At 45.0% G+C, this 24330-nt stretch overlaps 2 protein-coding genes across 4 annotated transcripts in view; both read left to right on the forward strand.

The window, feature by feature from the left end:
- The first annotated feature begins 949 nt into the window (after positions 1 to 949).
- The window catches only part of ESF1 (ESF1 nucleolar pre-rRNA processing protein), a 98797-nt gene continuing 75416 nt past the window's right edge, over positions 950 to 24330 (forward strand). For 2 of the 3 annotated variants that reach the window (XM_085889332.1, XM_085889334.1), the window contains exon 1: positions 950 to 1084. The gene's annotated coding sequence lies outside the window, so the exon portion shown is untranslated. Of the gene's footprint in view, positions 1085 to 1251; positions 1271 to 24330 lie in introns of those variants that run through there. The other variant, XM_085889333.1, reaches the window with a different exon arrangement.
- LOC147023655 (uncharacterized) lies at positions 5408 to 22416 on the forward strand. The gene has a single exon (XM_085889330.1). The coding sequence runs from the start codon at positions 11311 to 11313 to the stop codon at positions 13195 to 13197; it is 1887 nt and encodes a 628-aa protein (XP_085745456.1). The 5' UTR covers positions 5408 to 11310; the 3' UTR covers positions 13198 to 22416.

The following is a 24330-nucleotide window of genomic DNA, read 5'->3' on the forward strand; positions in this document are numbered from 1 at the left end:
TCGTCTGCTTTCAGTGAGGACCCAAAGACCAAGAATCCTCCAGAGGGCATCCGGATTTACTGAATTGAACACTTTAGAGAGATCAACAAAGGCTGCAAGCACCCCCTGCCGAAACTCTCGTCTGCGTTCGGTGAGGGGTATGTTTGACACACTATAAAAACTTCAAAACCGAAAACTAAAATTGCATCCCACGTTTTTCTATTTACTGACTCCTTCGAGATAACATTCTGTGGGAAAAAAAAAACATTTTTGGCAAAAACGATATACTCAGGGACCAGGGTCATATTTTCGGGACGTGGTATCTACCAAACCATACTATAAAGGCACTCGGTAGAGCACTGACCTCCACCCCGTGGAAATGGCTAATCCACGAGAACATATCTGGCCCAATATATTTTTGAGATATCGTGTGAAATATCATTTTTGGCCCAATCTCTCAATGGTGAAGAATCACTAAAAAAAATTCGAGTAGTCGGATCCGGATCTTCACCAAAATCCAATCAGTTCGTCCTTGTCACACACCCAACCTGGCCACAAAATTTCGTGTGTATCCATCAATAACCTTTTGAGATATCCTGTACACAGGCAAACAATTAAACAAACAAAGAACCAAACAAACAGACAGAATGGGGTGAAAACATAACCTCCTTCACCTTATAATAATAAAAATGTAATATATAATAATAACATTCATAATGCTCAGGCAGTATAGTAGGGAGGCATGTTGCTAGGCCGTGAAGGCCTTCATCAAATGGACCACCGGGTCCACGAGTGTGTAAAAACGATGAAACAACAACACTGTTGACTCCTCAATGCCCCCCTGACGTCGCTGCACGGTGCTTATGAGCCATGTCAGCGTAGTACGCTCTAGTATTTTGGTTTTTGCAAATCTGTTGGGGAGTTTATTTAAACATTCGATAATTACACAAAATCTATTCACTCTTCATCAACGTTGGATAATACAGCGAAAAATTATTCGTTGTTCAGAATATGCAAATAAAATCAACCAACGGAAGTGGGCATCCACTGAGGAGTGAATCGGTTTTCTTTGACTTTCGATGTTTCTCCGTTGCGTTTGAATCTGGTAAGCTTCATAGCAACAACAGCGCTTCAAGTGAACGTGTCGGTTTCGTGGATTTTGTTGTTAACTTGCACCGTTTGGAGGGTGGAAACGCGTGTCGACCCGTTCTGTGGCCTGCTTCGTGCTGTACTGTTTAACAAGCCATGTGGAGCAGTGCTTGACGTGTTTCCACATGATCTCTGACATCGGGTCAGTCGTGTGTTGTTTTGTGTTGATGTGAAGCGAACATCTTCAGCTGTTGGAACAATGGGAGCACGTTTCGTGAGGGAGGATGTCCTCGCGTCCAAACTTGAGTTATTCAAACATCACGAAATTTGATGCAGGAGAAAGGCCGTTCGGCCCATCGTGCCTGCGCTGCACTAAATTAAATAAATCCGTCAAAGCCAACAGCTTCATTTCAATGGGAGAGTGGAGATGGGAGGAGCGTCACAGACTCGGGGACATCACCAGAATGTTTAAAACTTCGGGGGCAATACCCCTGGGCGCTCACCTGATAGTGGCTGGGTAAGATATCCACTGGTAGGCATGGATGACCCACGAAATATGTAATGGAGATCCATGAACAAACCTTGGTACATCACGGGTGATGAAGGTTGTCGTCAAGTTTCATCGAAATTGTGGGTGTAGTTTCTGAGAAGAAAGCAAATGCTTATTTTGGGTGGCAACCCTCCTATTATTATGGTGCCGGGTTCGGTGGCGGGGAACGACCGCTGGACGGAGCAGTTGGGCCGTCTCCCACCGAACACCGGAATTGAAGGTCGTCACTTGGGATAACTCCGAAGTCGACGGGTCGCTTAATGGACCGTGGACGCCGATATTTCGACCGCGCGGTTAGGGTCATTTGTTTGATTCTAATTTACCTAATTAGCTACCGGGGAAGCCACACCCTCGGCCGGCTTTGTCCGAACCGAGTCGCTGTTACCGACTCGGATCCGGCGTAACCGAGCAGGAATTACCAAAGCCACGCCGGTCGAAGTAACAACTTACAGCACAATCGGCCTCCCTAATTCTCAAGCCCGAACCATACTGGGTCAATGAATGAAAGCACAGACAACAAACTGGAACATTTAACAGTTATTTATTTACAAAGTAAGAGGGAGGGAAACACAGAGCAGAATTAACCACGAATAAGAATGCAGGCAAATGTACAATGGAATCACTTAAACGATTTCTACTTATCAGACGAGCCACAGACAGACACACACAAAAAGAAATGGACCTCGTGGGTCTTTATTTGGCCCTTAAACTCGGGATGGAAGGCGAGTTGAGGGCCAAAGTCTGGCTGGGTACCTGGCCGCCTCGTGCAGTTTTACCCGCTCGCTCTTGTGGAGCTCGGAGTCCGTGGACGAGAACAGGGATCCCAGCTCGAGCGCTCCAACACAACCCACCACGTTGGGACTCGAACCCACGACCCAGAATCCAATGAGCCCACGATCCTGGCTGCCACGAACGACGATTGACGACACGAGCACCACGAAACGTCTCCACCACGACCACCATCACCACCACGAGTACCAACACGACCACCGAGGAACCCCGAAAAAGACCGCAGGCCAAAGACCATAGACCCCAGAGACAGCTCGCCACCTTTCTTATCCCTTCCCCATGCGGGTGGAGGGATCCGCTCTGAGGTAACTCGCCTCCGGATTGGTTGGGGTGGGGGGGTGGTGCCGGGCGATCAGTGTCCTCCCCTCATTGGACGAGGCGAAAATTCCATCTTGCTGGGGCGGAGTCGGCCCTGAGGTGATCTCACCCCCGCCTATGTCCGTAGCCAGAAACATATGCGTAATGCCGCTGAAAGAGTCGAGGGGGATTTAATGCAGAAGACTAACTAGAAAGAAACTCGCAGCGCACACATGAAATTCCCATTAGACATAGGGGAGCGATTCTAACTACCCACATATACTTAACGAAATAACTAAACTTTGGGTCAACTGTATGTGTGAATGCGAATGGTTTCCAGATTCGTACCACTATCGACCCCTTAGACATGGAAATTTTTAATGGCATGAACAAACTTTGGCACATCACAGGTGATGAAGGTTGTCGTCAAGTTTCATCAAAATTGTGTGTGTAGTTTCAGAGAATTTGCAAGTGTTTACTTATCCCATCAGCTCCCCAGAACTACGTTCCAGGTGAACTAAAAATGGGGGAAATTTTTCTCTGATTATTGATTTACTTATTTTCACAAAATCCTCTCGGTCGTCACGCAATCGACCATCCATACTCAAGTTAACTGTACCAGTCCTGCCAATATCCCCTCTATCTCCAATGCATACAGGTACCTATCCAAGCCAGTTTACACCTCCCTACTGTTTCTGCTGCCACTACCTTTCCAGGGAATCCATTCCATGCATTAAAAAAGTCTTTGAGTGAAACGTCCTTCCCTTACTACCGTCTTAACTCTCAGGTTATGGCCCCTGGTTTTATCGGTCTTCTGCTGAATAACGCTTCATTATCTTAAACATCGCCATTATATCCCCTCGTTACCGCCTCCCTTCTAATGTATAAAGTCCCGTCCCCTTCAACCGCTCCTCATAGCTTACTCAAGCTAGGCACAGAATCGATCTCCTAGCCCTGTGCAAAACCCTCTCTATGGCAGCTATGTCCTTCCTGAAATGTGGCCAGAATGTCCTCTGCCAGGCTGAACATTTTACGGTTTGTAATGTAATTGCTTGTTCTTGTCACATAACCAACTCGTCCACCAACTTTTGTCATAATCCGTCCACAACTTTTTGAGATATCGTGCTATACATCATTTTGTCCCGATCTCTCAATGGTGAAGAATCAATTTTAAAATGTAAATAATTCTCGTGTCCAGATTCAGATCTTCTCCAAAACCGAATCAAATTGTCCTCCTCACACACCCAACCTGTCCACCAAATTTTGTCAAAATCTGTCCACAACTTTTTGAGATATCCCACTCACAAACAAATAGACAGGGGTGCAAACATAACCTCCGTCCACCTTAGGTGGCGGAAGTAAATATTCCAGATGCGCCCTCACTAAATTCCTATACAGTGTTCACGATACCTCATTCACTTTATAATTTATTCCCCAACAAATACAACCTAAAACCATGTTTGTTTTACCTCGAGGTACCTGAAAATGTGCTCTCTGCTTACCCCCTGCATCTATTACCACCCGAGATCCTTCTCCTCTGTGACATGCTCCAAGATTGTCGCTTGCATCATGTTGGTTCACGAAAAAAAATAAGTGACCACTATATTCGTTATTGTTGTGTGTATGTCTGTCTATTTGTATGTCTCTGTCTGTATGTCTGTCTGTTGGGTAGTCGATCGAGTCGAAAAAAATAATAATTTTGATCTACCCTTATTATCACTATTTCCGTTGATATGTTTGTCTGTCTGTCTGTCTGTCCGGTCCAGTGCTCCGTTAATACAATGGCGATTTCGATGAAACTTGGTTGGTCGGTTCATACCATGACCTAGTTGTGTGCAAATGAGAACCGTTGCTATGGACACCACTGTTGCCTAGCAACTGGACTGAAAATTTTGAAAAATCATAAAAAAATTATTTTTTCGAAAATAAAAAATCGAGCCACGAGCGACTGTGGGCAGTACATTCAGCCATATTGTCAAAAATTTCCAGCCGGATCCTATGAAAACTGTCGGAGAAAATAGACTTTGAATGAACCCTCGTCGAAAACAATAAAAAAACGAAGTTCGTTATATCTCAGAGACTATGAGTCAGATATACATGAAACTGGTATGGTATGTCCTAGTTATATGTGAGAAAGAACAGTTGCTATGGACCCCTCCGTTGCCTAGCAATGGCCAAAAAACCTCTAAATGTGGGGGTATTTTAATGAAAAAACAATCTGCAGCATTAACCCTTGAAGCGAGAATCATGAATTTTCTTGTGCTTAATCCTCAGGTCATTCCCCATCAAACGGGCCCATCTCGTCAAGTTCTATTGGGTAGTCGACTACCCATGTCCACCTATCGGCTTGTCTGTATGTCCCAAGCATAGCTCCGTGGGTTTTGATCCGATCCTGACAACATTTTGGTGGGAGGTTTATATCATGATCTAGTTGTTTTCCTGAAAATGGGCATGGTGTGGGCGGAGCCACGCCCAAAAAACATGTTTTAGGGGGTAGCTGATTTCAATTTGCATCTTCTCGGGGGTTTGTCGAATCTGACAGGGGTTTCATTCACGAACTTAGAAAATTGCGAATTTTGACATAAAAAATTTCTTCTCCGAGGGGTTTGTCGAATCTGGCAGGCGTTTCGGTATTTGGTTAGCCCAATGGCACCTGCATAGCACCACAGAGCTCTTTTTTTTTTTTTTTTTTTTTCCATTTTCGTCACAAGGTCACGAACTTAGAAAATTGCGATTTTGACATAAAAATCCATCTTCTCCGAGGGGTTTATCGAATCTGGCAGTGGTTTCGGTATTTGGTTAGCCCAATGGCACCTGCATAGCCCCACGGAGCTCGATTTTTCATTTTCGTGTCAAGGTCACAAGGTCACGAACTTAGAAAATTTCGAATTTTGACATAAAAATCATACGACCGCCCAAACTTTGAGAACTAGGATGACAATATTTTTTTATGCATAATCTTGAGGTCATTCCCCACCTAAAGTCTTGAAACCATTTTGCTCTATCTCGAACACCTTGCCCGTGGTGCCCCCTTTAATTTTGTTTTTACGCTGATTTCATCAAAGTATGGATAATAATCCGATGAGTGCGAAATGCAATATAGCCTATATGACGTTATATTGTTCCTTGAATGTTCCAGAGGAAGTTTTGCACCAAAGGTCATAATCCTTGACCTTTGACCTTTAAAGGTCACAAAGGTCAAATTTTCAAAGTTGTAGGACTCGAACCGGGTTTTCGACCTTCGACAAACTAACTCCAATAAGCTATAGCACGTATCCTGTTTCCTTATTTTAATGTCCACAACATTGTGTTGTGACCATTAAAGGTTATGTAAAGGTCAAATTTTGAAAGTTGTTGAACAAAACCGGGTTTTCGACATTTTGCAGCTAATAACCTGTCACTTGTACCACATCATGTTGATCATTTTTATAACTTGGTCAAACATTATCACATTGTCTCATCCTTGACTTCTGAAACAATCTACATTTTCAAATACCGCTCGTGAACCATCGTCGTCTTCAGACTTGTAATGTCTATTTTCATTATTCCCACCCATCCAGTACCTTCCATTCCTTGAAATGTTCAACTGTATCTGCCAATCTTTTACCTAATCTATGCAAGTATCAATACTTTCCTGAATCTGATCACCACCCCCCTCTGCTATCCCCCTTACCTCCAAGCTTTATGTCTTGCAAATTTAGATTGCTGGCTCTGAACCCCACTATCCAAAATATTGATGTAAATGATGAATACTAATGGTCTGAGTACTGTTCCTTGAGGTTCCCCATTACTTGCATCCTTCAGCCAGACATCCTCCCACTCACAGCTACTCTTTCTTTCCGATCACAAATCCAGGTCCTGACCAGCCACTCCACAATCCCTCACCTTAGCCAACAACCTCCTATGTGGTACCTTCTCAAATGCCTTCTGAAAATCAAGATACATGACATCCACTGCCATTCCCTCATATCTTGCTCTTCATAGAACTGCAATAAATTTCTTAAACATTATCTCCCTTTAGTAAATCCATACCAACTACCTTTAGTTAGTTTGTATTTATTTAAATGGTTCCTCGTATGCTCCCTAATTTCAGTTCACCAACACCTCCCCCATGACTGAAGTCGAGCTAACAGGTCTATCATTCCCAGATTATTCTCTGGATCCTTCAATCCTTTGGTACCTGTCTTAATTCCAGTGAGCTACTCTAAAAGTGTAAATTTTGGTGTGAATTTACAAACACGTGAATATATTAGCCTTTTTTTTTTTTTAGAGAGAGAGAGAGAGAGATTGCAGTACCAGAGTGTACAAATAATGTTTGTGCCTTGCACGTACAGTTGCCAGTCTCACCGTAGTGAGGAGCAAACAACACACTTTGCCAGCACACCTAGTGTAGGTTTGTCTCCAATCTTCATCAATGATATATCTTACTCTTTGGAAAATTTCCTTTCCTAACAGCTGATAACTCCACACTCTGCCGTGGCATTCTTCATCCTTCAGATCGACAGCCAGCAGCCTTTTCCCTCTCTTCAGACCATGACAAAATCGCAAGATGGTCAAACATTTGGAATATGTCTTCAAGTCCTGACACATCTCACATTCTCACTATCTCTCTCTGAAAGGACTGCCGAGTAACCCCCCCCCCCCTACCTCACCCCCCATTAACTTTTTTAATCTTCTTGAGGAAGTTTAGTCACTCAAACTCCTGGGTCTCAGTGTCTCACTATCAGCCATGATATTTCTTGTGCAAACCACATTTCAAAGTTGGCCTCCAAAGCCAGCCGCCGAGTGGGCGTCCTCTGTCGTCCAAAATCCTTTCTTGGTACACCTGAACTCCTAGCCACCTGCGAGGCCTCCATTCACAGCTTGATGGAGTGTGGTTATTCCTCTTTTAATGCTGTAGTTATGTTCCAAGAATTTACCCCGTTAGCTGAAAATGCGTAAAACGAATAATTTTCCCCGAAGAAACAATGTAATGGGTGGAGGTTGTGTGTCTGGATGTGAGTGAGAGACAGTTAATGATGTCAGTCTGAGCACTCGCTTTGATTTTATCGGCATTTGCACTAATCAGTTGAAAGGTGGATTCCGTTAGTGTTAGTCCAAGCGCTCAGCCAATGTCCACTGCTCATTCACCTTTCTCATATCGCTCATTCACTTTTATTTTCATCTTTAATAAAACCAGGGGAAAAGCCTGTCAAAATTACGGATGCACAAAACTCAACACAGATGCACTACATCCACGACATAACAACACATGCAAAGTTATGGATTACTTCTGATTAATTCTTTGCAATAGGGGAATGAGAAATTGAAATGGGTCGAAATGGGATACGAAACGTTCGGTGAGATTTCTTTGATGTGCTTCAGACGTTAATGCGAAAAGCACAAACATAAGGCAAATAAGCACAGACTCAACTGCTCCCGAAAAACAATATAAACAAGTAGCGGTACATTCAAAGTCCACCATCCCCATACAAAATAAATAAATATCAAATCCTTCAGTGCGCGACATTGTGCTTGGCGATGCCGCTTTGCAGCACATAGTTACAATTGGGAGGGAGCGGTGTACAGTAATTGATTGATTAATTGCATAATTAAAATAATTAATTTTTCAATCAATTGATGAATGGCATACCTGAACCATCACTGTTTCATCTGAATCTGTAACTTTTTGAAAATTAAGCAATTAAAAGAAAAATGAAGAATCAATTGGTGAATAATATCAAAAATACCCTTTATAACCAAATCATTTGGTCACTGTCATGGGCAAATTTCAGTTTCCAAGCTCAAAGTGTGCCTGAGATATTGTTGTGGGCCGGGGGTCGGTGGCGATAAACGACCACTAGGTGGAGCAGTGGAGCTGTCTCCTACCGAACACCCGGAATTTAGGCCGCGACTCTCGGATAAGTCCGAAAGTCACGGTTCCCTTAGCGGACCGTGGTCGCCAATATTTTGACGGCTTAGGGTAGGGTCAATTGCCTAATTTCAATATAACAGTAACTAAATACCCACGTCGTCCAATTACCGTGGAAAACCACACCCTCGACAGACCTCGGGCGGAACGGACCGTTTACCGAGCCCGATCCGGGTGTAAACCGAATGGGGATTACCAAGATCCGTCGGTCCAAATGAACAATTTGCCGGCCCGAACGGCCTTACTATTTCTCAATATGCACCTTGCTTGGCCAATGAAGGAAAGCACGAACAACGAACTGGAACACTTAACAAGGGTTTATTTATAACAATAATCGGGGAGGGGGAGCACAAAAAGAGTAGTTATCATGAATAAAGAAATGTAATGTACAAGGAAAGGAGAACACTTATACAATTTTACTTACACACACACACACACACACACACACACACACACACACACACACACACACACACACACACACACACACACACACACACACACACACACACACACACACACACACAGAAGACACTGGACCCCATGGGTCTATTGACTCTTCGGTAGAGCTGGGCCAGGGTACCTGTCCCTCCTCGTGCGGTCACACCAACCCAAACCACCACGATGGGACTCGAACCCACGACACGAAGTCCACAGCCCACGTCCCTGGCAGTTCGGCCGCCATCACCACGAGAATCCATCGCAAAGGGCTGCAGATGACGACCGAGACCAAGCCAATCGCCACAATCACTCCAGACGCTAGGCGGTCGCCTCTCACTCCTGTCTGCCATCCTCTCGTCTCTTTCTCTCTCTCTCGAGGTGGGAGGGGTTTATTTTCTCGCCCCTCACCTCCTGATTGGACGAGGGGTTGGCAGACGATTCCTGGTCAACCTCTCGATTGTCTGGGGTGCGCGTGTGGTGCTCGCCCTTCACTCATTGGCTGGAGGAAACGGTCCATGCCCTTCCTTGGAGCGGAGCCTCGATCCGAAGCGACGGAGGCTCCACACACGCTCTCAGCCAAAAACACATGGGCAATGGCGACTGGGTCGAGTGAGGGATGGTGGCGTTGTTGTTGTTGTTGTTGTTGTAGTTGTAAAAACCTAACTAAAAAAATAACTCGTAGCACACACACAAATTCCCATTAGACGGAAAGAGGGATTCGAACTATAAACACATACTTGTCGAAATAACTAAGCTACGGGGACTCGGGCTGTTTGTGTGCACAAGGTTTCCAAATCCGTAACACACTTGCCCAGATGAGAAAGAAAATAAATAATAAATCAAAAATAATTTAGTGCTTTGGCACTATTAGTCCAGTAGATATGTAGAATATGAGGCCAAGACGTTCACTTCCGGAAGAAAGCATGAAAATTTGTATTCAGGGGTTTTTGAGTATGCTGAATCCATTTCTAACCAGATCCATAGGATCACACTCAAAATCAAGAAATCCAAGATGGCCGCCCTGCGTATTGCCGATTTTGATATTTCGTCAGAACTTTGGTTCTATTTGACATAAAAACATGATCTTGGTGCCGATTTATAGGTTTTCAGGGTCAAAGAATTCAATGAGATGCCTTAAAATACCATAAATGTGATTGGAACAAAATCCAAGATGGCTGTCCTCTGTAGGTAATGCAAATATCAATCTCGTTTTTTTTTCTGTTTGGCATAGAACATGATCTTATGGCTAAATATAGGTTTTTAGGGACAAGAAATTCAATTACGTAGCTTAAATTACATTGTATTCAGAACAAGATCCACGAAAGTCATCAAAACACTTAACACATAGGGTGAACAATTCAATGAATTAATGCTTTATTTTTGCTTACTTCTCAGGAAGACCATACATGTATATCATTTCATTATTCTAATGTTTTATTTTGTTTTCAGAACTTGCCATTAATCTGATGGTTTGTTTTATTTTCAGAATTGGTCATTAATCTGATAATTTGTTTCATTTTCAGAACATTAATCTGATTAGGCTACATATTGTATGACTAAAACTGAAATATTTGATGTAGATATCTCAGTTATATAAATATAACAGATTTCACTTTCTTTTCAAGAAAGATGGTGACCATTCCAAGGTGCATGCCTATCTGTAACTAACCTGACGTAGAATAGACTAATATGGCAACCAAGAAAATAAAGCTGGACAGTGCTTCTGATGTGGTTTTGCCCGAAACAGATTGGACACTTTGTGCCCTATGTCAAAAACGTTCATCGAACCGCTGAGAGACCCATCTCAATCGAAGGATGCCCATCAGTCCCGAGCTTATGATACAATAGCTGAACATATCCAGGAGCTACACTCACTTGGTGCCCTGCCAATGGACATAAATTTGTCACGTTTGGATGACGGCCAAGGTATAGCTGCAACTCTTTCCCAGCACAATGCAAAATGGCACAAAACATGCCACATGAAGTTTAGCAAAGAGAAAGTTGAGCGTGCCCGCAAGAAGATAGCCAAAGTAATATAAGAGAGACTGTGACTTCTCCACTCAAAGGCAGACTACGAGGGGCATTCCCTGGTTCCTCCGTTCAAACTGACAAAAGCCTGTCCTGCTTCTTTTGTGACGACAAAGTGGAGGAAGGTTATCATAGAGCTGCTACAGCACAGATAGACACAAATGTTCGAAAAATGGCAACAGAGCTTCGTGATACCTGACTGCTTGCCAAGCTGTCCTCAGGTGATATGACCGCAATAGATGCTGTATACCACAAACAGTGTTTGACTGCCTTATGCAATAGACACCGCACACTTGTCAGGAAAGAGGCTCAGAAGAAAGATCCACATCTAACGCCTGAGTCTATAGCCTTTGCCGAATTGGTATCCTATATTGAAGGGTCTCGACAAGAAGAAGAGCACGCTGAACACATTTTTAAGCTGTCAAGCCTTGTACGACTCTACAGGTCACGACTTCAGCAACTTGGTAGCGATATGCCAGAGCGCACAAACTCAACTCGTTTGAAAGAAAAGCTTCTTGCACAAATTCCTGACTTGGAAGCGCATAAAAGCAAGTATGAGGTCGTGCTGACATTCAAGGATGACGTTGGAGAAACATTGTTGGAGGCAAAGAAACGGGACTGTGAGAGTGATGCTGTTGTTCTAATGAGAGCTGCTAATATAATCAGGAATGAGATATTTCAGAAGCACTATACGTTCACAGGATCACTGACAGACGAGCAGTATGATGACAACACGGCCTCCTTGATGGCGTTAGTTCAGATGGTACTTGGCGGTACAAACATAAAAAATCAGATAGAAAACAACCATGTTGTGAAAACAGCAGTCATATCCATAGTTGAATTGATTACAATCAACACAATCAAAAGTAGAAGAAGAGAAGCCACTGCTCCAACGACTCAGCACAGCATGGAACGTGAAACTAGACTCCCTCTGTACATTGGGTTGCTGATCCACAATAAGACCCGAAAGCGTGACTTGATCGACACCCTTTTTGACAAAGGGTTGTCTGTATCTTATGACCGAGTACAACAGATAGCAACTCATGTAGCAAACAGTGCATTGGCCTCTTTTGAAGATGTTGGAGTTGTGTACCCCAGAGTCCTGAGAAAGGATCTTTTCACAACAGGCAATCTGGACAACATCAACCACAATCCTTCATCCGCTTCAGTGCAAACTGCATTCCATGGAACCACCATCTCTCTCACACAGCATGTTACTAATGAATGTGCAGGCACAAAGCTTCAGAAGACCCCTATCATTGACAAGAACATGCCAAGAACAAGGAAGATGAAGCCAATTATGGAATCATACATGACTGTCCCACCGGCTACTTTCCCAGATGATAGCCCTACTCCACACAAGACAGAGGGACAAGCTGTTCTAGAAAAGTCTCCAGTTGATTCAGACGACATGCAGTTAGCTTGGGCAAGCTCAGTTGAAAATCTTTTGAAGAAACCTGAACTGAATGCAGATGATGATATTTCTTGGTCGGCACATTTCGCAGCATCACAAGATTCCTGCCCCAGACCACCAGCAATATCTGGACTCATGCCATTATTTCGAGAAAATGCTCATTCCCTGGCGATTGTTAAGCATGGTATGGATGTAATCGCTCAAGCTACAGAACGTGTACATCCTGGACAAGTCCCAATATTGACCGTTGATCAACCACTGTTTGTAATTGCCAAGAAGATACAGTGGACCTGGCCAGAAACCTACGGGGAAGACAAGTTCGTGGTGATGATGGGCGGTTTGCATATCGAGATGGCCTTGCTCAAAGTTCTAGGAGACTGGCTAGATGGCAGTGGATGGGTGAGTGTGATGACGACTGCAAACATTACAACTGATGGTAGAGGTGATGCTCTCAAGAAGGGATCGTTCACAGCCCGTTCTCAGTGGGCTCATCAAATAACAGCTGCTGCACTTTTTTGCTTGCGTAACCAAGCATACAATTCCTACAAAATGGAAGTTGAGGCAGAAGCAAATCCAGCGATGTCATTCAATGACTGGTGCACACTCATGGAGACTCAGCATCCCCAGTTTCGATACTGGAGCAAAACCTTCAACCTTGAAGTTCTCTTCCTTCAGTTCATGCAATCACAGCGCGAATGAAAATTTGAGCTATACATTAGCACCCTGGGGAGAATAGTGCCTTGGATGTTTGCCATGGATCACTTCCACTATGCCAAGTGGTTACCAGTTCATGTGCGAGATTTAATGCAGCTACAACATGAATGCCCAGGTGTTTACAAAGAATTCAGAGAAGGTCATTTTGTAACCCAAAAGACCACCCATTGCTTCTCCATGATGGCACATGACCATGTGCATGAGCAGCTTAATGCTGTGCTGAAAGGAGATGGAGGGATAATTGGCATCACTGAAAATGAATCGGCCCTCAAGCGATGGTTAATTGCTGGTCCTGAGATGGCCAGGATCATACATGATGTTGAAGTGAGCCTATCTCGTAAGGAAACCCATGACAACCGACATCATGAACAAACATTGACCACACAAAAGAGATTTGCCTCAAATGTACAAAGCGTGATAGATGTTATGAATGAGCTTGGTAATCCCTTTACAGAAACGAGCACTGATCTCACACTGGACACAAAGGTCATCATGGCTGATGAAGTCATCAAAAACATCTCGGAAGCAGAGGAAATAGGAAAGAATCAATACAAAACATTCGTTGATTCGCGGCTTGTGAAGATGGAGAAGCCACTCTATGAAACTGTTCCAAAGAACAATCTTCAATTGTACAAGTCTGGAGAGCGGAAAGTGCCCTCAATGAAGAAGTCCAAATTGTCAAACATGAAGAGCGACCTGCAACTATTTTCTAGAATGTACATCTCATTCCAAGCAAGAAATGGTGATATGGACATCTTCTTCCAGCATGAGAACCTATAAATTCTTCCAAACCTATAAATCGGCACCAAGATCATGTTTTTATGCCATATAGAATCAAAGTTCTGACGAAATATCAAAATCTGCAATACGCAGGGCGGCAATCTTGGATTTCTTGATTTTGAGTGTGATCCCTTGGTTTGCCAGCGTGGATCCGGTTAGAAATGGATTCAGCATACTCAAAAACCCCTATATACAAATTTTCATGCTTTCTTCCGGAAGTGAACATCTTTTTGACATATCCACTGGAATATTAAATGATAGTCGCAAAGTTTTGTGTTGATAGGATAAGTGGTTCCAGAAAAAAACAATATTTAATATTGTTCTTGAATCAAACATGGCTGCCAAACCATGTGACCTATCAATTAGAAATTAACAAACTTATATTCCCGACTCGTGGGCAATATGTTTGTGAAGTTTCCCCTTGATCTGACAAGCCGTTCTGGAGAAGAAGATGTTTGAAGGTTTAGGGTAAATTGAAGATGGCCGCCAAACCGTATGACCGATCAATAGGAAATTAACAAACTCGATAAAGGACCTCATGGGGAATGTGTGTGTAAAGTTTCGCCTCGATCTGTTCAGCCATTCTGGAGAAGAAGATTTTTTTTTTTAATTCCCAAAACAAGATGGCTGCCGAACCAAGTGACCTATGACGTCATAATATTTTTTTCTATGGTGAATTATTGTGCAGATGAGGCTCAAGAAATTTCAGATTTTTCCTATGCAGCGTTGCACCTAATGAATTTTGACTGGCACACCTCTTAACTGATGATGTCACGAAAAATCACCCCTGCTCCCATTGAGGAGCTTATTCAAATGCATGAAGTGAAAACATTTTTACCCAAGAAAGTTTCAGAGATACAGAGGTCCAAAGTTTTTCGTTTTTTTTTCAAGATGGCGCCCATACCACGTGACCTATGACGTCACAATTACCACTTAAGTTTGCTATCAAAAAAGATACATACTATGGTGAAAATATCGTGTCGATCGGACTGACAGTTCCTGAGAAAATGATTTTTGAAGCGAAAGAACCCGCAAAATTGTCGGTGGAAAAATATAAAAAATAAATTAAAACTGGTAAACCAGTATTCCTGGGCTTCAAGGCGTGCCTCCATTTTAACAAATTTCAACACTATCACCCTGTCACATGATATGGGTTTTCCGAGTTAGAAAGTTAGTTCAAGTCTGCAATGGGGTCCAGCTACGGGGTCCCTCATGTTATATCAATGAAGGATTGAAAAGCCCATAGCAATTCATGATAAAGAAAGAAACTTCACATTGGACAAATTTTCAAGTCCCCAAAAAAGTCCAATAACTCCACATTTGCATATTAATGTAAATGGCGAACTTGTAGAACGTTAAAATATCTTCCAGAATGTGTGGTCACTATATGTCTATCTTCTTAAGTTTTCATTTTACGACATGTCAAAAATGGGTGATTTTAAACTTTGGGGGGCTCTGGGGCCTCACTGGGGTAAAATACAGACATAGTGTAAACATATTTGCAGTCCCCTCTTCAAGGCCTATCAGAATCTGTCATTAAAATTTTTCAACTCTCATTTGCATATTTGGCATATTTAATGAGGCGAATCGGCATCATTTTAATCATATAAATTATGCAACGATTTCGACGAAATTAACAACTTAACATTCCAATGGAACCTTGCAAATGTGTGCAAAAGTTTGAGGCTGTCGTGTTTTCCCTTCTGGAGAAGATGTTTTTAGGTTTTGGAGAAAAGCCAATATGGCCGCCATACCACGTGACCTACGTCATCAAAATTTTCAAAGTATAAACATTAAGTGGAGAGTTATTAAGGTGTTTAAGTTTCATTTAATTTCATCAAAGCATTGTTTTCATTTAACGACATTTCAAAAATGGGTGATTTTAAACTTTGGGGGGCTCTGGGGTCAAGTCCAGACATGCTATAAACATATTTGGAGTCCCCTGTTTATGTCCTATCTATATCTGTCATTAAATTTTTTCATCTCTCATTTGCATATTTTGCATATTTAATGAGTCGAATCGGCATCATTTAAAATCAAATAAATTAAATAACGATTTTGACCAAATTAACAACTTAACATTCCCATGGAATATCGGACATGTCTGCAAAAGCTTGAGGCTGTTGGGTTATCCCTTCTGGAGAAGATGTTTTTAGGTTTTGGAGAAAATCCAATATGGCCGCCATACCATGTGACCTACGTCATCAAAATTTTCAAAGTATAAACTGCAGGTGGAGAGTTATTAAATGGATAAGTTTCATTGAATTTCATTTTATGACATTTCAAAAATGGGTCATTTTCAACTTTGGGGGGCTCTGGGGCCTCACTGGGGTCAAACACAGACATCGTATAAACATATTGGGAGTCCACTGCTTCTGTCCGATCTAAAGGTGTCATTAAATTTTTTCAACTCTCATTTGCATATTTTGCATATTTAATGAGGCGAATCGGCATCATTTTAAATCATATAAATTAAATAACTATTTCAACCAAATTAACAACTTAACATTCCCATGGAACTTAGCAAATGTGTGCAAAACATTGAGGCTGTCGGATTATCCCTTCTGGAGAAGAAGATGTTTTTAGGTTTTGGATAAAATCCAATATGGCCGCCATACCACGTGACCTACGTCATCAAATGTTTCATCGTATAAACTTCAGGTGGTGAGTAATTATCCGGTTAATTTTCGTTCAATTTCATCCAACACTTTTCCCTCCAGATCCACCACAAAATCTGTCAGTAGAACATAAAACGCTTTTAATAATAATTAAAACTGCTAAACCAGTAATCCCGGGCTTAAACCCGTGCATCCGACGTCAAAGGACTTTAATTTGCACTGACTCTGCAATGGGGTCTCGCTACGGTGTCCCTCGTTATATCAATGAAGGATTGTAAAGCCGATAGCAATACATGATAAAGAAAGAAACTTCACATTGGACAAATCGAAGCTGGACAAAGTTTCAAATCCCGAAAAAAAGTCCAATAACTACACATTTGCATATAAATGTAAATGGCGAACTTGTAGGAGGTTAAACGATCTTCCAGAATGTCCAGTCACTATAGCTCTATCTTCTTTCGGTTTCATTTTACGACATGTCAAAAATGGGTGATTTTAAACTTTGGGGGGCTCTGGGGCCTCACTGGGGTCAAATGCAGACATAGTATAAAGATATTGGGAGTCCCCTGTTTATGTGCTATCTAAGTTTGTCATTAAATTTTTTTCAACTCTCATTTGCATATTTTGCATATTTAATGAGGCGAATCGGCATCATTTTAAATCATATGAATTATGTAACGATTTCGACCAAATTAACAACTTAACATTCCCATGGAACAATGCAAATGTGTGGAAAAGGTTGAGGCTGTCGTGTTATCCTTTCTGGAGAAGAAGATGTTTTTAGCTTTTGGAGAAAATCCAATATGGCCGCCATACCACGTGACCTCCGTCATCAAAATTTTCAAAGTATAAACTTCACGTGGAGAGTTATTAAATGGATAAGTTTCATTAAATTCCATCCAACCATTGTTTTCGTTTAACGACATTTCAAAAATGGGTGATTTTAAACTTTGGGGGGCTCGGGGGCCTCACTGGGGTAAAATACAGACATAATGTAAACATATTTGGAGTCCCCTCTTTAAGGCCTATCTAAATCCGTCATTCGATTTTTTTTTCAACTCTCATTTGCTTATTTTGCATATTTAGTGAGGCGAATCGGCATAATTTTAATCGTATAAATTTAGTGACGATTTTGACCAAATTAACAACTTAATATTCACATGGAACATCGCAAATGTGTGCAAAAGCTTGAGGCTGTTGGGTTATGCGTTCTGGAGAAGATGTTTTTTGGTTTTAGAGAGAATCCAATATGGCCACCATACCACATGACCTACGTCATCAAAATTTTCAAAGTATAAACTTCAGGTGGAGAGTTATTACGTGTTTGAATTTCATTGAATTTCATCCAAGCGTTGTTTTCATTTTATGACATTTCAAAAATGGGTGATTTTCAACTTTGGGGGGCGCTGGGGGCTCACTGGGGTCAAATACAGACATATTATAAATATATTGGGAGTCCCCTGTTTATGTGCTATCTAAATTTGTCATTAAATTTTTTCAACTCTCATTTGCATATTTAATGAGGCGAATCGGCATCATTTTAAATCATATGAATTATGTAACAATTTCGACCAAATTAACAACTTAACATTCCCATGGAACAATGCAAACGTGTGCAAAAGTTTGAGGCTGTCGTGTTATCCGTTCTGGAGAAGATGTTTTTAGGTTTTGGAGAAAATCCAATATGGCCGCCATACCACGTGACCTACGTCATCAAATGTTTCATAGTATAAACTTCAGGTGGAGAGTTATTATGATGTTAAGTTTCGTTGAATTTCATCCAACAGTTTTCCCTCCAGATCCGCCACAAAATCAGTCAGTAGAACATAAAAATGCCTTTAATAATAATAATACTAACGAATTCAATAGGGCTTCAGCCATTTCGCTTGAAGCCCTAATAATACTTACGAATTCAATAGGTCTTCAGCCATGCTTGAAGCCCTAATAATAAATAATAATGAAATAAACAGAAGAAAAACAATAGGGTTCCCTGTCAGAATGACAGGGTACCCTAATAAACAGAAGAAAAACAATGGGGTTCCCTGTCAGAATGACAGGGTACCCTAATAAATAATAATGAAATAAACAGAAGAAAAACGATAGGGTTCCCTGTCAGAATGACAGGGTACCCTAATAAGTCAGAGATGGTATCACCACATCTCACAGCACTCTCAGTGCCAGAGTATAGTTCAGACATCAAATTGATCAATTTTGGTGCCACCCCATGAAGACCAAGAATCCTCCAGAAGGAATCCTGATTCACTGAATCAAACGCTTCACAGAGATCAACAGAGGCGGCAAGCAGCCCCTGCCAAAACTCTCGTATGCGTTCGGTGAGGACCCGAAGAGCAAGGATACGGTCAATCATTGACCTCTTTGGTGTAAAGCCTGACTGCTCTGGATGCTGGTGCTCAAGCAGCTGCTGGCGAACCCCATCAAGAATTATCCGAGCAAAGACCTTGCCTGGCACTGAGCAGCAGCGTCACCCCTCGGTGGTTGTTGTCTTGGCGATCACCCTTCCCTTTCCTGAGAGGGACAACAAAGCCCCTCTTCCAATCAGTTGGGATGATGCCTGTATTCCAGGCAGAGCACAGAACTGCATGCAACAAGACAAGTTCAGCATTTCCACCAGCAATGAGAAGTTCAGCATGGATGCCACAGATCTCAGGAGCTTTACCCCATTTCAACCGGTTCACCGCAATCTGTTTTCACAAACGAAGGTGGACCACAGTTGATTGGAGGGTCAGCAATAGGGATAGTAACACCTATGACATCCAACTCGACAGCTGGTGGATCAGCCTGGTACAGCCGCTCAAAGTAACCGGCCCAGCAGGCCTTCACTTCGGACTCTTCTGTCAAGAGCCCATCACCCTCTGCTCTAACTGCAGTACACCGAGGGGCTGGCCTGGAGGAATGCAATGTGCGAATTTTCCCTTGTAAACAGGACGAGAATCACTTGACCACAGGTGATGCTCTACCCCCTCACAGATTCCTCACACATAGGCCTCCTTGTCCTCCCTTAGTGCACGTCTAGTTTTACGCCTCAGCTCTCTGAAGAGCTCAGATCTGCCATTCAGCCTGGCCCTGCAACTCTGGTCAATGCTATCCAGTGTCACTTGAGAGACAAAATTCTTCTTCACCATCTGGTGAGTTCCAAGACATCCACCGGCAACATCAAGGACGGTCTTGAAGGTACTCCACAACTTTTCAGGACCCCCTACAGCACCCAGACCCCCCAAATCTCCACCCGGCCTGTTTGCAAACTTCTCAGCTACCCTCTAATCCTTGAGCTTGCCACCCTAGGTCCATGACTTCTTGCAAAGTGAAGGAACTTAGTACTATTCAGGTTCACAGTTCCAGACCCATGGGGACCAACACACGTCTCATAACCATCCCTATCAGTTCCAGTCGATGCTTTGAAATCCCCCAAGACTAGAAGAGTATCTCGTCTGGGGCACTGATCAACCACAGACTCGAGTGTGGCGTAGAATGCATCCTTCACGGTGAGATCACTCGCCTCAATCAGAGCATAAACAGAGACCAGGGAAATGACACCCAAGGAGTGACGAATCCTTAGTCTCATAATACGCTCGTTGACCGGTGTTACATCAATTATCATTGGAGTCAGCTTATTGGACACAGCTACAGCAACTCCTTGGGCATGGTCACCATCAGAGCAACCAGACCACGAGTAGATGTTGTAATGTCGTGGTAGAGGTGCGCCAAGGCAGACACTAGCGAGGGGATAGCACAACCCTGCTTTATTGCCACGAGCGAGAGTGTGAGCGTACGATGCCCGTAACTCCACTTTATTACGTACTCGATGCACTCTACAGCCACACGACCTACAGGCTCCACAGACCACAACGGCTACAACAATGCCTCAGGCGGCGCGCACTCCTCTATCCCGTGCAAGCACGTGACCACTCCAAAACCACTCCTCCACGCCTCCACCACGCTCCCCGCATCACGCCCTGCCCCCGCAGGCCCAGTACACCACACTCCTCCCTCCTAAAACTATGACTATAAAATGACCATCATAATAATAAGCATAATCGGCACAGAATACCATGATATAAAAGCAGAGAGGCACAAAAAACGATAACAACCAAAAAGCACAGGCACATCACACCATATAGCGTGTCGATGCGAGCGAGTTGAACTGCAATGGACAGGTTCCGAAGGCTGAGTTGCACGACGAACCCCCAAAAACTCTGACCGCGTTACAGATATCAAGAAGCAAGGCGGGAAGCACAGCATCGCTACGCAGCAGAAGCGCCCCCAGGCGGCTCATGCTTGCACGCCCTCCGGCGAGGTCGCGGCGACCTCCCGAGCAAACCTCCCCCGGAACCATCAAACGCCCCCGGCCGACAAGGCGCCACATCTCCCCCAGACAGACCCGAATCAGATAAACATCCCGAGCCTGGAAGCCCCATTGTCTGGAAGCCCCGTGGCGCCAGCGCAGCCGACCTTGGCGAGAACAAAGGTTTGTGCCGCCCGGCGCCAAGCCCGTCCGACCTTGGGCAGTGACTGAACAGCGCCGTCGGCTGGGCGCACCATCAGTCCCATAACAAACCCACGCATCACAATCAGCCGAGATCCCAATGCACGTCCGAACGGCTTTGGCGAGAACAGAGAGTTGCGCCCCAGGCGCCAGGCATGTCTGACCTTGCCGAAACCAGGGGTGGGGGTAACGCTGAACAGCGAACCAGCCCCGGCTCTGAGTCGATCTCTGAGACCCACACGCGAGTCGAACCGGCAATTAGTCGGCTGCAGTCCCAGCAATCCCATACAAAACCACACATCACATCCAGTCATGCCATAAATCAACAAGAACATCGTCTGCGCAGATGCAAACTCCCCTTCTCGTACAGCGCGTTCTCCCAATATAATCCCCACACATGACAGGGTAGCGACCCGTGGACTGCCCTCGCAGCTGGAGACCAGAAAGACCTCTTTATTTGCCACGATCGCCCCCAAGGCGCTCATATCACATCGGTCATATCGAACATCCCATCGATTGATCCCAGCCAAACATATTCTCACACACGAACTGTCGGCATTTATTTTAACAACGCTAAACTGCATCACTCGAGCAATGAAAATCAAATATGCAACGAACAGCAACCCATGAATCACATCACGTGTCCATCTCTCGGTCGTCGTCGCGACGTTGCGATGACCTGCTTGTCGTCGACGGTCGCGATCCGCGAACTTCTTGAACGCGACTGGCTCGCTCCAATTCCCCGCTGAAATCTCCTGAACGACACGGGCGCGCATTGTATCATGAGCGCAGCCGAAGTGCGAGAGCTCCTCGCAGCTGGCATGGTTCCCGTTGCTCCAGAACCGTACATCATCGTCGCAGGAAGCAATGAACGGCAGCCCACGCTGCATCGTCGCGGCCCCCGTCGCCGGAACCTCACCCTCGCGTCTCGAGGGAGGCCCGGGCCCACACGGAGGTACATGCCCCGAAGGAGGCACAGGTGCACCTGGAGGTACGAACTCCGAAACAGGAACTGCGAGCCCTTCCCCTCGCACCACGAACCGCGGGAGCGCAACCGGCTGACCCTGATGGGCAACCAAGACGTGTGCCCCGCCAACCGCCAGCAGCGCTTCACCGGCATACGTGTGCAATGCGAGGGTAGCACGAGCGGACTCAACTCGACACCCGATCAGTGCCCCGAACATCTCGACCTCCACTGGCATTGGTCCTGTCACCTCCGGACCAATTGAAACCAGGTCCAACATCGGCAGCATCAGTGCCCCGATCATCTCAACCTCCACTGTCATTGATCTTGTCACCTCTGGACCAATTGAAGACAGGTTCAACATCGGCAGCATCTCCCGCTCCGGGTCGCCGGGATCTCTATACCCAGGCTGCAAGATTCGACCCGGGGCGTCAAAGTGTACGCCATACACCGAACACCGTACCGGCAGTAGGTCTCGACCCGGGACGTAAGGGTCGCTTCGTACACCGCCATCCATGACCGTTATGATGGGCAATGACTCTCAGCACACACACCGTAGACGTCCCCGAGTGCTCAGACGCTCATTGACTGCATTGCAACGCTCGGTCCCGACCCGTGCCGAAGACCGTGCGTGCAGCTGTGCGCGCCTGGAACATCGGGCTGACCTCCGAATCATCTGCTGCGCACCGACCATCGAGACCCCGGACATTCCTCGGAGCTTGTGCGACGCCCGACGCCGCGTCTGAGCTGAACTTCATGCCCTCGTCCTTTAGCCGTGGCCTTGCAGAAACCATTCCCGAGGTTGGCAAAGCAGAAATAAAACTAACTCCGAGCGCGGCCGTCGTCCACTCAACGTGACTCGCAGGCGCCGGCGGGATGTCAGGCTGCAGGACCCGACCCGCCCTGAAGCCGTGCGCGCGATAATGAAGTGATACCAAATCACTCAGCAGCCGATCATGTTCCGTCGATAGCGAGGCGAGCAAGATCGATTTGCGTTTGCTTTCATCGTCCACATCATTCGCGTGGAAATAGCAGCCCAACTGTTCAGAAAACAATTCGAAGTCATCTCCGATGAAGACGGGCACGCGTCCGTGCGCCGTCCCCCGACCTTCTGCCATTCTCGAGCCGTGCGAGACGCCTGGCCCCGAAGCCTGTGCGTGCGGCGTGCGAAACTCGCGATGCGCTCCTCCGGGACCCTCGCCCGGTGTAGACCTCGAACCGCGCGAGATGCGCTGAGTTACTCGCTGCCGCGATCCAATCGCCCCGGCCAAAACTGCACGTCAATCCAAGTAACCCAACCACTCTGCACACGCCGATCCGAACAGACTCGTCGCCAAATGTAATGTCGTGGTAGAGGTGCGCCAAGGCAGACACGAGCGAGGGGATAGCACAACCCTGCTTTATTGCCACGAGCGAGAGTGTGAGCGTACGATGCCCGTAACTCCACTTTATTACGTACTCGATGCACTCTACAGCCACACGACCTACATGCTCCACAGACCACAACGGCTACAACAACGCCTCAGGCGGCGCGCACTCCTATATCCCGTGCAAGCTCGTGACCACTCCAAAACCACTCCTCCACGCCTCCACCACGCTCCCCGCATCACGCCCTGCCCCCGCAGGCCCAGGACACCACAGATGTAACCACCCACCATGATCTTGCTGCAATCCGGTCTCCGAATCTCAGAGAGTGCTGCGATACCGATGTCCAAACGCTTGAGCTCAGATGATAAAAGAGACAAGTGATCATCCTCTCTTAGGGATAGGACAGTCCAAGCACCCAACCAAAGGGACTGCCTCAGGTTAACCTAAGGAGACTGCCGGCTGGTGAACGACACCTCAGCACCACCCCGACACACACGACCACAATCTGACCCGGGAAGGTTACCCCGTGGTTTGCCTCTTGTCATCAAAGATTGGCGGTCCTGAATCCCGTCATCCGGTGAGCTGCCCTGCGGAAGAGCAGCTGCAGAGGAGGTACTCCCACGGAATGGGTTTTCAGACATTTTTTTTTTTGGTGCTATTCGTATGTTTTGCGGAATGAAGTGTTTTATGGTGGCCAGAGTGTAAATCCTGCCACAAACATCCCAATTAAAAGTAACCCAACGGCAGGAGGACATCTACAGACACAGTTGGGCACTCGATACTCTTTATCTATCTGCAAGGGTTGAACTGTGTCAGGGTTGAAGACACTCTTCCTATGACTAGGAAGAGTGCCTTTAACTCTTACATGGGTTGAACAAAATTAG

The sequence above is a fragment of the Eptatretus burgeri genome, chromosome 7, assembly GCF_056783735.1.
Source record: "Eptatretus burgeri isolate ZD-2024b chromosome 7, Ebu_testis_v1, whole genome shotgun sequence".
NCBI lineage: Eukaryota > Metazoa > Chordata > Myxini > Myxiniformes > Myxinidae > Eptatretus > Eptatretus burgeri.

Coding starts and splice junctions, on each gene's coding strand:
- LOC147023655 (XM_085889330.1), top strand. CDS start 11,311: ATGACCGCAATAGATGCTGTATACCACAAACAGTGTTTGACTGCCTTA.